General features: G+C 46.7%; 1 protein-coding gene across 1 annotated transcript in view; it reads left to right on the top strand.

Moving 5' to 3' along the window:
- Positions 1-15,621, top strand: part of Znrf3 (zinc and ring finger 3) — a 147,143-nt gene that overhangs the window by 121,554 nt on the left and 9,968 nt on the right. Inside the window, exons 3-5 of the mRNA XM_046427305.2 lie at positions 12,573-12,647; positions 13,074-13,205; positions 14,632-14,742. Coding sequence (XP_046283261.1) covers positions 12,573-12,647; positions 13,074-13,205; positions 14,632-14,742 — 318 coding nt within the window. The remainder of the gene's footprint in view (positions 1-12,572; positions 12,648-13,073; positions 13,206-14,631; positions 14,743-15,621) is intronic.

The raw sequence follows: 15,621 nt of genomic DNA, 5'->3' as shown, positions 1-15,621 counted from the left end.
GATATTCCCCCCCCCAAAAAAAAAAAAAACTCAATTGTTTATTGACTTGGAAGCACATTTTCTCTTTTACAGGGCTGTCCTCAAGTCTGAGTTAGAATAGCATAAGCGGGTTTCTTGAAAATATAGCTGAGAAAGGAATTTGACCATTCTAGGAGGAAAGGAACAAGAGTTAAGAAGTTCACTCCCAGCCCACTACCTCTTCCTCTCCAACCCCTGTAAGGTCTTGGTCTTGTGGTTATGTACCTTGGTTGCACCTAAGAATTGACTTGATTTGAGGATCTCTCAAACCTATGGAGGCCAGGTGCACCTCCAGCCAGCTCCCCTCGCTCATCTCCGTGGAGGATTATATTCAACAGTGCCCCGCCCCCAGGGTCAGCCACTGAGCATCCTGTGCCCGACTTGGGCTATGGCATAATTTCTTGCCCTACACTGTGATGTTCCTGTGTGTATGTGAAACTTCAAAGATAGAGTCATTATCGTGAATGCCTGCCCGCTTTGCATATATCCTGGGCCTGCAAGAGGGATCAGAGGATGCCTCTTCTCTTTTTCCTGGAGAGGAATCCTGTATCTATATAGTCCAGAGAAGGGCCAGGTGCCCAAAGGACACATGCAAAAAGTATGTGCTGTGTTGAAAGGAGGGAGTTGTATATAGTGGTCATTCCCAGGGATTTACTAGGTGCCAGATGTCTTCTCAGTCAGCTCTCCCACAAGGAATCTGACTAGCATCATCCCCATTGCACAGAAGGGGAAATGAAGCAGATAAAGATCATCAGGTGCTCACAGTCGGGGAGTTGGTTAGGCAAACTAGGATTTCAGACCAAGCAGTATGAAGTGGCAACTCCTCTCCCTGTCCTTCCTCTGTCTGTGGCAGTGCTTAAAAAAAAAAAAAAAAGATTGGGTTGGCCAGCCTGACTTTCAGGCTGTGTTACTCTTCAAGGCCACCTTGGTGGGGTGTCATCAAACGTATTGCACCCGGGGCTGAGAGCCTTGTGACTGCCCTTCCCTAGAGAAAGGGATTTGGTTCTGTTTTTATAAATGATCTTGGTATAGGGCTTAAAAATAATGAAATAGTATCATTCTTAAGTTCTACAAAGTTAGATAAAAGGGTATCAACACAATGTTGTACAGAGGTGACTTTCGAAGCCGCTTAAATAGATGTTAAAAAGTGTACAGAGTTGGGCTGGAGTGGTAGCTTAGTGATAGAGCGCTTGCCTCACACGTGTGAGTTACTGGGTTTAATCCTCAGCACCACGTAAAAATAATAAATAAATAAAACAAAGGTATTGTGTGCATCTACAACTAAAAAAAATTTAAATTAAAAAAAAAAAAAAGTATACAGGGTAAAGACTGTGTGAGCTGGCGTGGGCCAGTGCAGTGTCTGCAGTGGCAATGGTTTGACCCCTTCTAATGAAAAAGCTTCTAAGTAGACACATGCTTTCAAGTTGCTAACCAGTACAAATTTCCAGCCTACCACCTTCCAGGTAAGGCTAGATGTGATGCAGTGTGGTAGGCAACTAGGGGAAAATCGTTCTCGTGTTGACTATTTAGTGCCATGACATTTGTAAAGGAAGTGTGGAAGAGAAGGGAGTCCATCTGAGTTGGGATAAGAGCTATCTGGAATTCCTTGTGAACTGGGAAGGTCAGTGTTTATACAAGCTATTAATTGAACACTTGGAGGTTCAGCATTCATTCATGCTCACATATGCACACATCACCATGCTTGACTTTAGAAACCCCTGAGTCAAGATGAGTATTTCTCTGGCCTGGATTATAGAGGGTGCTTAGGTCAAATGTCAGCTCTCTACTTTGTGGCTGAGTGGCCAAGGGCAAGTTGTGTAATCTTGGAGTCCAGCTATAAAATGGGGCCAGCACCACCTCTCTTGCAGAGTTGCTGTGCAGATTCAGTACTGTCTGAAAGCACTGAATGTACTTTCCTTTCTTTTTTGGGGGGATGGGGTGGGTACCAGGGATTGAACTCAAGGGCTCTCCATCACTGAGCCACATCCCCAGCCCTATTCTGTATTTTATTTAGAGACAGGGACTCACTGAGTTGCTTAGCACCTTGATTTTGCTGAGGCTGGCTTTGAACTCCTGCCTCAGCCTCCGGAACCACTGGGATGACAGGCATAAGCCACCGCACCCAGCTAGGTGCTTTCATTTCTTACTCCCCCTTCTTATAGTCTCATGCTTTGGGCCCGTACCCCACCCTGCCCTTTATGAGGCAAGGGGTGGGGCATACTTTAAGGCCAAGTTTCTGGCCACAAGGTAAGGAGTCCAAAGGGAAGTCACTTCTGACCATTCCCAGGATCCCTCAATTCCCCAATATGACCCTGTTGTGCTGGTTTGCAGCCCTTGTGAGCCTGCTTTTCTAGGACTGTCCTCCTGGGGGCAGACTGGATGGCAGCTACTGTTCTTCTCAAGGAGAGAGCTTGGTTTTGGAGGCTGGAGTGATCCACCAGCACCTGTTTGAGGTCCCTCCAAGTGTCAGTTGGCTACCTGAACCGCTTTGGTGAGGGGCTCCAAAGAACGAAAGAATCTCACTTGAAACTTAACCTTTGAGGTTTTTGTGGAGGTGTACGTGTCTAGGGCAGGATATGTTGTACTTGATGGTTTGTTAACCTGTGTCTTAAGCCCCATAGATGTCTCAGGCATGCACATTTTTATTCAGATTGCTTTCCTCTTAATAAAAATAACAAAATTGCATAAGCAAAGTAATCCTGCTTTGTACATCAGTTTACCACCTGATTCAGGAATGCTGTAATGACTTCCTTTGCCTCATCCTGAATATTGCTGGAGTGTTAGTTGGATAGCCCCTGAGCTACACCTGTCCAGCCATATCAGGGTGTACCATGGACATTCACCCCGGAGGCTCACTGCAATTTCAGGTTGCATGAATGTTTTCTACCCTCCTGAATTTTGAAATTAATTGGAAAACTTTTAGAAAAATATTGCTACCACATCAAACTCATCTCTAAGGAGGGGCCCAGGCATGGTTATTTTTTTTAGCTCCTTTCCCCCACTGCCTCCTCGGTGGGCCAAGGTTAAGAACCAAGACCACTGTAGCAAGAAGCCCAGCCCTCAAGGGGGCCTGTCTTCATCTGGGAAGAACTGCTATGGAGTGTGCAGATTTGCAGGCCCCATTGTTCCTTGTTAAGCCTGATTTTGCCACCTAATTAACATTTGTTTATATTAGTTAGTTGCCACATGTATAGAAGGCAGAGGTCCTTTGTGAAGTTTCTAGTTACTGTTTGGCTTGAAGTGGGACTTGGGGAGCTCAACCTAAGGTAGTTGTTTCCAAAAGTTTCTCTTCCAGGCGTCCACAGCTCTGTAGCCATTTTTTCCATGACATCCTTCACCCAGCAGTATCAGTGGAACTGGAGGGTGTGAACAGGTTCCCCCCGGTTTTTGGTGCTCCTTGTCAGGTGTTAAAATAAAGAGGATCATTGTGTTTCTTGGAACTGATCTGAAAGTCTGTGTTTAAGATTAAGATCTAGGGAAGTGCATTTCCGTTTGACACCCAGTAGTTTCTGATTATGGAAAGGGTACCAACCTGTACTGGTGACACAGCTGCGGACTCTAGCCTTCCTGTCCACTCCTTTAATTAGGAGAGATTAAGTGGGGGGGTGCTACATATTTTGAGAAAAACCCACCTTGTTTAAACTCCGGCAGCCTTAACCACTAACTTAACCACTGAACGCTCGCTGTTACATGTCTCCTAAATAGTTCAGCATAATCTTAACTAGGACTTAAAATGCATCATCTTCGTTCCGGAGCTCAGAACCTGCAGCCGATGGGAGCCTTTGGAGGCTTAATGACTTTAATTATGGCGAGAAATATCTTCTCCCTGTGGGGAGGAATGCCGCCAGCCAGGAGGGTATTTTCTGGGCGAGAAGGCCAGATAGCAGCCTGCCCCAAAGGCCAGCCCTCTGGGTAGGCGGTGGGAGCCTGGGGAAGCTAGGCTTGGGAAGGGGAGGGACTCTGAGAGCGCCCACCCCACCCCCATACCAACGGAGGTGGAGAGGGAGGAGGGACCTGGGGGCAGATCTCGAGGGGGGGTGGTGTTGGCTGCAGGGCCTCTGAGTTCTGAGCTGTTTGTGGCTTCAGTGCTTTGATCTCCTGCCAGGGAAACCTGGAAGGTCAGGCCGGGCTACAGCCAAGCCCTGGAGCGAGGAGCCGGTGGAACGGGCAACAGTGCAGTAACACCCACTCCTGGGGGAAGTGACCCTGCCCAGTTGCCCAGGCCTCCCGCCCTATCCTCCTTTACCTTGGGGCCCTTTTGTGTGTTAGTCTCTTAAGCAGTGAATTGGGAACTCCAAGTCCTGAAAGTAAACTAGCCAACTGCTCTACAAGTTTGACTTGATAAAATCATATGCCTTCTCTGTCCTTTAAAAGAAACCAGGTTATTTTTGTTGAGCTGTGTGCCCCCTACCCCATATGAATTACTCAAAAGCGCAGGTGATCCCCCTGGTGCCTGATTTACCACACACACCCCCTTTCTCACACTGTTGCCCTCCCCCTTGGCACCAGGTTTTTCTCACCAGTTACCCCTGTGCTCTGGTGTGTGACCTCATTTCCTATGGAATGAAAGGTTTCTGTTGGAAAACAGGGCCCTTGGTAAGACAGGCTTTGCGAGCCCCCTTGACTGGCTCCAGCGTCCCATGTCATACAGTGTGACTCATGCTTCAGGGAACAGCAGCTGACCAGAATGTGCAAGAGGCTGGTGCCTGGGTGGTCACTGCTAAGTGAAGAACTAGGGGAGGAGGGAAGGAAAAAGCGAGGAATGAGGGTTTAAAATCCATTTAGTGGCCTCCAGAAGGAGGAGCATTAAAGGACCCAGTAAGCCTGGCTGTTTGGACTGGGTAGGACCCGCCAAGAAAGACCTGTGGGTGTTGGGCGTGGCCAGTCCCTGGGCTGGCTAGTTGGTCTCTCACCCCTCCCTGACCACAGAAGCAGGCCCCACCACAGCAACATAAACAGGGCTTGTTATTGCTGCCCTGCATTTCTGTAGGCTCAGGCCTTAGGTGGACATGTCTCTTAAGCCAGTGCTTTGGTCTCTGATTACCCCAAATTAGGCCACCATTGAGTTGGGAACTTTGAAGCTGTAAAATCTTCTACCAGTCCAACCAGAGAGAGCCATGCTCCAGATCTTCGAATCTGGTAGGGAGGGCAGACTCAAGTCCCACTCTCCTCTCATTTTGGAGGATGGACTCCATCAATCTTCTAGGCCAAAGGAAAGCCTAGTTCCTCTAGTGATAATGGGTGGAAGCTCTAAAAGCATGTGTCTGGTACATTCTGTCCTGTGGATATGTCCAAGGGTGGTCTTTGGCTGGCTTTTCTTAGGTGAAAACACTAAGGAAGGTTCATGTTCCTTCAGAGAGGGGAAGAACAGACTCGATGCCTGCACACAGTTTTGTGCAGAGGCTGTTTTCTGAGAGCTTTGATATCCAGAGAAGAGCACGCACAGACACCTAGAGCCTGAGAAAGATCCACAGCAAGGCAGAGACAAAGTGCCTACCTAGGGGTAGCAGTCTACAAGTTTGACTTGAGGCCTTGTGCGGTGGCGCACACCTATAATCCCAGCGCTCGGCAGGCTGAGGCAGAAGGATCATGAGTTCAATTGAGTGAGGCCCTAAATAACTCAGTTGGATGCGTTCTTTAAATAAAATACCAAAAAGGGATGGGGATGTGGCTCAGTGTTTAAGTGTCCCTAGATTCAATCCCTGGGATCAAAAAAAAAAGAAAGAAAGGAAAAGTTTGACTTGATAAAATCATATGCTTTGTTATGTCCTTTAAAAGAAACCAGTTTATTTTTGTTAAGCTGTGTACGCCCCCCGCCTCAGGGGCCCAAGAGCGCAGGTGATTCCTGCTAATAAAATAACCAATCAGCAAATAGAGAGCAGAAGATTTTGTGGCTACTAAGAAGTCAACTCCTGAAGTGCAAGCAATATCCACTTCAAGAAGACGTGGTAGAGAACGATCTTTCTTGACCCAAGAGTCTCCTCCCCTAGAGGAGACCAGGCAGTCCACGCCACAGTCAGTGCTGTACACAGCAGGGCCCAGGTGTTTGACGCCAAACTGTCTGGCAAAAGCTGGTCCTCTTTACATCTATCAGCAAGATTTTTTGGTCATTTACCCAGTGTCAGGCCCTTTGTTGAATTCTGGGAATTGAGCAGGAAAGAAGTCTGACACAAAGGTTGCCCTCTAGTGAGGGAAGCATTTGAAGTAAATAATTACAGTGTGATGTCATAAGTGCTGCAGTGGAGCCCTGAGGGAGGCTCCGGGGAACCCCACTGCCCTGGCCAAGGAGAGTTAGAAGAGGTAAAGAGGAATCCATGGGGCTGTGGTGTGTGCATTAGTGAAAAGCCCCTGGGGGTTCAGAGAACTAATGGAGTCCCAGCCCCCTCGAGGCTGGAAATTGGAGCGTTGAGTTCGGAAGCAATGAGCAGCCAGGAGATGAGATCCTTCCCTAGGAGCAGTACAGAAATGGGAGAGTAGGCAGGTCACATCCATGATTTAGAAAGCCTCTGCTGTGCTGGGGAAGGGTGGGCTGGAGCCCCCAAGGGAACATGTGATTGATTCACAAGGTGACAGAGTGGCAGCAGTGGGGATGGGAAACAATGGATGAATTGAGAAGACAGTCAGTATAACTGGGTAAGCAGATGTGTATACTGATGCGGGCAGAGGACAGGGAGGGCACAGGCACCTCCTGAGGAAGAAACTCAAGTTGAAGGAAAGGAAAGGTTGTAGGAGGGACAGTTACAAGCCTATGGCAAGACCCCTTGCACCCACATTGGCCTGAGTAGGAGATGACTCAGATGTCCAGGACAGTGTGCTCTGCTCTGGAAATAGCTGCACAAGTAACTTGGGGATCCAAGCTGAAACAGAAGGCTGATGGCCAAGTCATGGGAACCAAGCCCTGGGACTCTGGTGCCATTCTGAATTCTCTACAGTCCTGTCTCTGCCCCTTGGGGCAAGCTGCTGAATGTAAGTCTCCTGAGGAGAGCCTCCCTGAATGCTCACACTGTAAAACGGAAAGAGTCTGCTCCTTGTTAAGCAAGATCTCCTCACCCAAGACAGCAGCAAGTATGTTATGGCAGACACTTCTACAAGGTCCTGGCTGGTATCTTCCTTAGAATTTCTTGGGATGATTTGGGCCTCTTAAATTGTCAGATGAACTGTGTAGTTGGATGTTTTCATACCAATATCCATCTCATATAAATTATAGGTGTGTATATTATTTAGTAGTTAGCTTTCCGATCAAAATGTAGATCCTCCATCATGACCCAACATCCTCTACCTGTGAGAGTGAGAGTGGGAGTGAGAGTGTGCATAAGCATACCACCTGCCATGGAGCATTGGTCCCAAAGCCTACTTCATGGAAGAGTGGGTGTTCACAGACATTGCTGGAAAAGGGATTTTGTGACCAAAAGTTTGGGATGCTGGATAGATAAGAGCCTCTAGAACATTAATATCAGAGGCAGCATTTCCCTAAGGACACTAATGAGGAAAAACTGCTATGGAGACATGAGATATGTGATCCTATGTTCTTGATTTGATGCCTATTTGTTCTTGGTACTAAACACTGACTCTCCCTGGCGAACTCCCAGCCTCTTCAGAGAGGTCTCTGCTGGCCCCAGAGGCAGAAGACATGCTCTATGGAGACAGAGGTTTGTCACTGCCTGCTGTCCACTGCTGGACCTTTCCCCAGGGGCTAGCACACATAGTAACTGGTTAATAACTACTGTTGAACAACTAAATTAATAAGTGGTAATATAAAAGAATTAAACTCCGTTCCCACCTACTGTGTTAATTAGTTGAGTAAGGACCATGCCCAGGGCAATCTGCTTTGTTAGGCTTTATGGGGTATACAACATGGTCTGCAAGATCTACTTCCTAGCTTCTAGGAGTCTCTGTTAGGCTCCAAGGGTGTGCTGGGCACTCAAGCAGGGTGTTTGGAGATAGGATATCTATACCCTTTTCCCTCAGCAGGACCACTCAGAGCTATTTTAAGGGCAAATGCCACCAAACTAATTACAATATGGATACAGCTCTGTTCATACTAAGAGAAAAGGTAGATATCCCTGTGTGCCCTTGTCAGAGGGACAGTCATTAAATAAGCTTCCACACAACCGTACAGTGGAGTTTTATGTGTAGCTGCTAAGAATGAACATTTTCCTACATCAATGCCTATAATATTGTTGAGAAAATGATTGAGGTAAAGAATAAATAGCAGACATGGAGCAGTGCACATCCAATTTATTTTGAAGTACATTTTGCTGTGTGTACATAATACATGTACATTTTATTCTTAATTTTACTCTTTTTCTTTAAATATTTATTTTTTAGTTGTAGTTGGACACAATACCTTTATTTCACTTATTTATTTTTATGTGGTGCTGAAGATCGAACCCAGGGTCCCGCACATGCGAGGCGAGCGCTCTACCGCTGAGCCACAACCCCAGCCCCCTTAATTTTATTCTTACTAATGCATGGGTTAAAGGAGAACATGGAAGGATGTAAACCACAGTATTATATTTAAAAGCTGCGACAAGAAGGGTGATAGCAGTGCTGAGGATATAGCTCAGTGGCAGAGCACTTGCCTATGATGCATGTGGATCCTGGGTTCTATGCCCTGACTTGCACAGGGGGAGAAAAAAAAAAGATTTTTTTAATGACTCATTGAAAGCTTATGATAAGTATTTAGAAAAAGTGAAATGCAAAAAAAAAAAAAAAAAGCCTGTTTGGAGCCCCTATTTGTGGAACTTCCCAAAAGAGCCCATGTCATCTCTGAGAATCCAAGCTTCCTTGGTTATCCTATGATTAGGAATTTGGGACAAAAGAGATTTTCTATCATCATTTGGATTAAGATTATATTCTGTCTGGTTTCCTACAATGAGAGTTTAGGCATTGGGGACACCACACCCAAGTGTTTGGCAAAGGAATAGGCAAACAGGTTAAAAAATGGGCTCTGTGCTCCAGAGACTCCAGGGAGCACGTATTCTATGGGTCTAAGCCCCAAACCAGTCTGAGTGTAACTGTATACATGGTGGGAAGGGGGACATGAGATCTATTCCTGATTGGAATTTCTTTTTTTCCTATTCTTTTTTGGGGTGTGGGGGTACTAGGGATTGAACTCGGGGGCACTGAACCACATCCCCAGCCCCTATTTTGTATTTTATTTCGAGATAGGGTCTCACTGAGTTGCTTAGCATTTTGCTGTTGCTGAGGCTGGCTTTGAACTCATGATTCTCCTGCCTCAGCCTCCCCTAAGTAGGATTTCTGAGAAGTGCTGGCCTCTAGGCTTTATGTTTATGAGAAAGGTCATGGGACCTTTCTCATCAGAATACCCTTGGCATTGGGACACTATAGACCTCCTTACGGGAAACCACATCCATGGTCGGGGAGCACTTTTTTTTTTTTTTATGGCAATCAAGAGTATGATCCCATCTGGCTGTCTTTCAGTTTTAATTAATGTTAATTGAGTTACCATAGGAACAATAAGTGCCAACCACAGTAGGCCCCCCTCTTGTAAGGGTTCAAATTTTATGCTTTTCAAAATGGATCTGTGTGCAGATATTGCCGTTTGCTGTCAGTGGCTGCGGACGTTGACTACCTTGGGTTCTGCAACCCTGGAAAGGGTAAATAAGGACCATGACAACCTTTTATTTAGCATTCTGCCCGCTGGGCTTCCAGTCACCTGCTGACAGGTGGGGCCTGCAGTGAGGATCAAAGCAGCATAGGTGATAAAGGATTTGAAGATCCCTCTGTGGGAAGGGTATACAGAGGTCATCAAGGCAAGAGCTCTTCTTGTGCCTGCCAAAATGTCCCACCTCTTTTCTGCTATCACAGCCTTCTCTTACTCTCCCTTCCACTCCAGTCTGTGCAGTTTTTAGGGGTAACTGCCCTCTGGACCAGCGACCAGTGACCTTAATCTAGCCATATCCACAGGCTGCATCCTTTCTTTCAAGTAGCCTCGAGAGTTTTGGACACTGAGTGTGTGGCACTATGGAGACTGGGTTTGTAGTAGTCACAGTATGGACAATCTCCCAACTAGGGTTAGGTTTATTTTGAAATAATATCCTGGCTCAAGATTGACTTGGTAAAATGGGAGAATGCTCTAAGGTATGAAGATTGATTCAAAAAATTTGCCTCATCAAGTTTTTTAACTAAAAATGAGCAAAGGGAAAGTATGACCAAGAAGTGTTGTGTACTTTTTAAATTTGCTTTGGGGAAATTATAATAAAGAATATTTTTTTTTAAGTATGGGTTATTCACAGCCTATTTTAAATCCTAAGCTGGCTCTTGACAGGCAGGTTTCCAATAGGGTTCTGAGCTAACTCCCCTCCTGTCCAGTCCTGGTACATGCAGGAAATATAAACGTTTTAATAGTCTGCATTAAATATAACTTTAAAAGTAAACTATGAGAATTAAGCATTTTCTTAAACATGGCATTTGTCCTTGGCTCCTGTGTATGAGCGGGTTGAGCTGTATCTGAAATCGGGCTGTAAGTGGAATGGAAGCACCTTATTTGCCACCCGCCCTCTTCACTGTTCAAACTAGGCTCCAAACTAGGAAATTGATGCTACCTTGGCCTTATATTTTCTCAATTCTGCCACCCATGTCCTCTTGCTGGAGGACATGACATTGCTGTTCTGAGTTACTCTGGATTCTCTGTTGAATGGCCAAGACTGAGAACTCAAAGGGACCCTAGTTATAATTACATGGGCATCTACCTCCTTTGACAGACAAGGAAACTGAGACATGCTGAAAGAGATTCTGTAACTTGCTTGGGAATAGCCCCCAGTATTGATTCACTCCTGATTTCTAGTGCAGAACTCCATTGTAAAACAGGGTGGGGTGGACCAGACCAGAGGCAAGACTTTTAATATATTCCACCTCAATTTTTTAAAGAAGAGTTGGGTGCAGTGGCACATACATGTAATTCTGGCTATTTGGGAGGCTGAGACAGGAAGATTACAAGTTTGAGGGTAGCCTGGACAATTTAGTGAGACCCTGTCTCAAAAAAACGGGGGATATAGCTCAATGGTAAAGCACTCCTGAGTTCAGTCCCAGTACTGCAAAAAATAAAAGAAAGAGAGAGAGAGTCTCCTGCAGAACAGGGACAGATTCTGCAGCACAGCAACTAGGGTACCAGAGCTTCTTAAACTGCTGAGGAACGTGCCTTGCCCAGGAGAACCACTGCAGAGGTTTTTGGTCCTGCTTGTTTGGTACCAAGTGCAGGAAATTGGTTTAAAAGCTGTGGGATGAGGCTGCCCTCTGGTGGTCCAGTGGAGTCATTAGACTAGCCACGTCAATGTGGAGCCATTATTCCTGTGGAAGGAATTCAGATTTTATTCTTTCTCAAGCACTCTGGCCTTTGGTGCCTGTATTGACCTCTGAACACTTTCCATCACTTGCCTATCTAATAGCATATAGCAGTCTTGTTTTTGTTTTGTTTTTCCCCCACATTTTTTTTTAAGAGAGAGAATTTTAATATTTATTTTTTAGTTATCGGCGGACACAACATCTTTGTATGTGGTGCTGAGGATCGAACCCGGGTCGCACGCATGCCAGGCCAGCGCGCTACCGCTTGAGCCACATCCCCAGCCCCCCCACACACACACACACATTTTTTTTAGAGGAGTCACTTCCTTAACAAGATTCAGACTCCTAAAAGTAAAAGTCTGTCTTATAGTCTAGTTCTTCCACAGCTTCTGCCCTGTTGTCCACTTGGCTGGATGTGAAATTAGAAGGTTCATTGGGATGGAAAGGAATCCTCTCCCCACTACCACACCCCCTTCAAAAAAAGAATCCCTTCACTTCTCATTTGTTTCTGAACCTTCTAATCTCATCACTCTGATCTGTAGTTCCCTAAGTAGTTGAATTATACGAATCCCTCAGAAAGCTTATAGAACTCAGTTTCCTGGGCCTGACTCCAGCCCTGCTGAATCAGTCTCTGTGGTTTGAGCCAGGAAATCTGCTTTACAAACTTCCCAAGTGGTTTTTGATGTGCAGCCAGGTTTGGCAGCCAACTGCTCTAAATCCCCATGTACAATTATTTCTCATAGCTTCCCCCCAACACAGTGTCTCCAGAGGTCTTCAGCTTGTGTCACTGATTAAAAGTGACCATTCTGAGATTCATTCAGAAATAATCAACATGCTATTGCAATTAGGTGACGTGGGAGGGAAGAAAAGGACCACAGAGATGGACCAAAGGTGTTTGCCTTGGTTGCTGAAGGCTCAGTGTTCACCAGAGGAAACACTGATATCAGTGTGTCTGTTGTTCTGCAGTTTGTTGTTAATGTTATGTTAGGGCTGGTTGAGGAGCCAGGCTTATCGAGTACCCAGTTACCTGTAAGTCACCTGGTTCTTAGGATATGCGTACCAGGTAGGTGGCATTGTCCCATTTTACAGATGAGAGAGTTGAAGCTTAAGAAAGCTGAGTAACTTGCCCAGAGCCACACAAGTTGGTTATTGTCAGTCTGCTTTCACATACAGGCCTGATGTCCAAGGTCAGCATTGGTGAGGTAAGAGGACCAGAGTTGCCAACCTGTTCTTTTTCCCTCTGCCAGGCCAAGCGAGCAGTGCAGCGGGGAGCTACTGCAGTCATCTTTGATGTGTCTGAAAACCCAGAAGCCATCGACCAGGTAAACTCGCGCCACACCAACCCTGAAATCTCCCTGAGAGAGGCACTTCCTTTAGTGAACTTGTCTGCTGAAGTAAGTTGTCTGCATTTGGATATCCTACCTGGGGGAGGCGTATTGAGAGGGGTGAAGAGCCAGGGAGTTGGGGTGCAAAACATTTTCAAAGACTCCTCTGGGCCGGCAGCCTGGCTAGCCCATCTTACAACAACCATCAGCCTTAGCGGCCCTTTTGGGGACCCCGAGGCTGTCTTGCCTCACGATTTCAAGGATTTCCAGATACAGATTTCCAGCCCCTTTCTCTTGCTATTTTATTTTTATTGAGCCCAGGGCCCTGTACAGGCTAAGCAAGCTCTCTTCCACTGAGCTGTGTCCTCAGTCCTCTCTTCTTAAAGTCAGCCCATCTTCTAACGAGGGCTCTCTGCTTCTCAGCTAAACCAGGGCTCAGAAGACCCACTCAAAAGACCAGTGGTGTACGTGAAGGGCGCCGATGCTCTCAAGCTAATGAACATTGTTAACAAGCAAAAAGTGGCCCGAGCAAGGATCCAACACCGCCCTCCTCGAGTGAGTGTCCACACATGACTTGTCAGCTGCTCTCTGTATCTTTGTTTCCTTTGGGCTGATGCTTTCATTCCTGTCCTTTCTTTAAAATACCGGCATACCCCAGGCTCCTGCAGGTCAAGATCAGCTCTAGGATGCCAGGAAAATATTTCACCCCTCTTCCTTTTCAGGAAGTTGAAAAAACTTACCAGAAATAGATGGCTTGTGCTAAGAAAATTGTGCTCTCCCTGCCTGGTATTCCCTCTCATCCTTCCTTCTCTCACGTGGCGCCTGCCTCTGGGAGCCACGGGAAGGAGAATGAAGGTGGAATGCCCAGCACTTGGGTTCCTGTGTCGCCCTCCTTTCATTTGACCCAGACACTAGAGAAAAGGCCTGTATGTCCTTTTTTCTATGGGGTACATTACCTTTTTAAAATTCCCCAGCTCAAGCCCAGCGTGGTGGCACACGTCTGTCATCCCAGCAGCTTGGGAGGCTGAGCCAGGAGGATCACCAGTTCAAAGCCAGCCTCAACAAAAGGGAGGCCCTAAGCAACTCAGTGAGACCCTGTCTCTAAATAAAATACAGAATAGGGCTGGGGATGTGGCTCAGTGGTTGAGGGCCCCTGAGTTCAGTCCTCAGTACCCCCCCACCTATCCCCCCAAAATTCACAAACTCCCTGACTCACAGATGAGTCTGGGAAAGTAAGCTTTCTACTGGGCTTGACTTACACAGCATTCAGTCTTCTCTTCAGTGTGTTGAAGGGACACTAATGGCTATTAACGCTGGCCTGGCATGTTTTGTACAACCTCAAGCTGAAGGATAATAGGAGCCTGGGGCTAGTACCCCAGGTTTCTTCCTCACACGTGGGATGATACGTGCAATATCCTGTTAGGACAACTCTGCTCTCCTTGGCTAAATGTTATGTCCGAAGTGAGGTGGCTTCAAGCGGTTGGGGAGTGTGCCGTGAGGGAAAGGTTAGAACTAAAACTAGAGGGAATTTGCAGAACTGACTTGCTGGCTTCTTTTTAAAGGAAAAAAGAATGCTTTGGTAAATATGACTCATTGTAGTGGAAGCTGATATTTGTGGAAGCAGCATACAATTTTCTGAGTTGTTGTAAACCGTTAATTATATGGTTAGTAATCACTGTTCCCTCAAAACATGACACTCACTCCTTTGTCCTCTAAATGTGATTATTCGTATTTATTTGGAAGAGCTTTTCTTACTGGTTACATCAAACTTTGCACTATTCCAGCGGGACCAGGCTTAACGAATAGAGTTCACTTGGCTATGGGGAGCCTGAGGGCTACAGGCCTCCCCCAGCCACACTGAGTGCACCGTGTGACGTGAACAGAACCCCAGGAGCTTCCTGCACACAGTGGGAACGTGCACCCCCTGTGCCTGTTACTGGCTGAATGGAGTCTGACTGACCGTGTTTGTCTTCTGTTCAAGCAACCCACCGAGTACTTTGACATGGGCATCTTCCTGGCGTTCTTTGTCGTGGTCTCCTTGGTCTGCCTCATCCTCCTTGTCAAAATCAAGCTGAAGCAGCGACGTAGTCAGGTAATCCCTCAGAGCAGTCCCAGAACATTGACCTCATTACTCTGTTGCTGGTGAAAGTCAGGGCTCTTATCAGCCTACTGTTTGGGGGGTCCAAACTCCCAGCTGCTCCCCAGCACTATGCCTTTACTGTTCCAAAAGGGGCAAAGGCCCAGCGCTGGGGACATTTCCAGCTAGTTTTTCAAAGGAAATGTTTAAATGTACTTATGGAATCCTTGAACTTGGCTTCTCAAGCAGATCTGGCACCAGCGGCCCCTGAGTGCTTACTAGAAATACAGAGTCCCAGGCCCTCGGCCTGTTGAGTCCAAATCCGCATCTACCAGACTCTCCTTGTGATTCTCCAGCCAGCATGTCACTATTGCTTATAGGAAATGAAGATTTAGGAGTAGAGAATGGTGAGAGGACCAGCAGGAATCTAGACTCTCAGATATAGCAGTGTAACATCTTGAGAGACAGACGGTGCCACAGCTGGCAGAAGTCCGTCAAGGAGGCGTACCAAGTTCTCACAAGGGGTGAGGGCCACCACCGACCACAGGGGCTGATGTTTACTGAGCACATCCTGTGTCTGTGCCAAGACTCATGCATTGCCTCACCCTCACAGCTTCCTCCACTGTAGACAAGGAGTGTAAAACAGTCTCACTGAATTGGGAAGCAGCGGGGCAATGGCAGAGAGAGCCCTGCCTTCACCTCAAAGGCAAGACCTCGGCTAGCAGGGCCGCTCAAGTACAGCCTGGGCTGATATCATGGATACTCCAGGGCTCTGGAAAATATTTGCCGTGGCCGTCTGAGTTTTAAGTTTCCCTGTCTGGCAGCCGGGCTCAGTGGTGCACACCTATAATCCCAGTAGCTCGGGAAGCTAAAACAGGAGGATTGCAAGTTCAA

The sequence above is a fragment of the Marmota monax genome, unplaced genomic scaffold (genome assembly GCF_021218885.2).
Source record: "Marmota monax isolate L192 unplaced genomic scaffold, Marmota_monax_Labrador192_F-V1.1 WCK01_AAM20220418_F8-fsc00177, whole genome shotgun sequence".
NCBI lineage: Eukaryota > Metazoa > Chordata > Mammalia > Rodentia > Sciuridae > Marmota > Marmota monax.
Note: the sequence above shows the minus strand (reverse complement) of the source record. Positions and strands in the feature narration are given on the sequence as shown.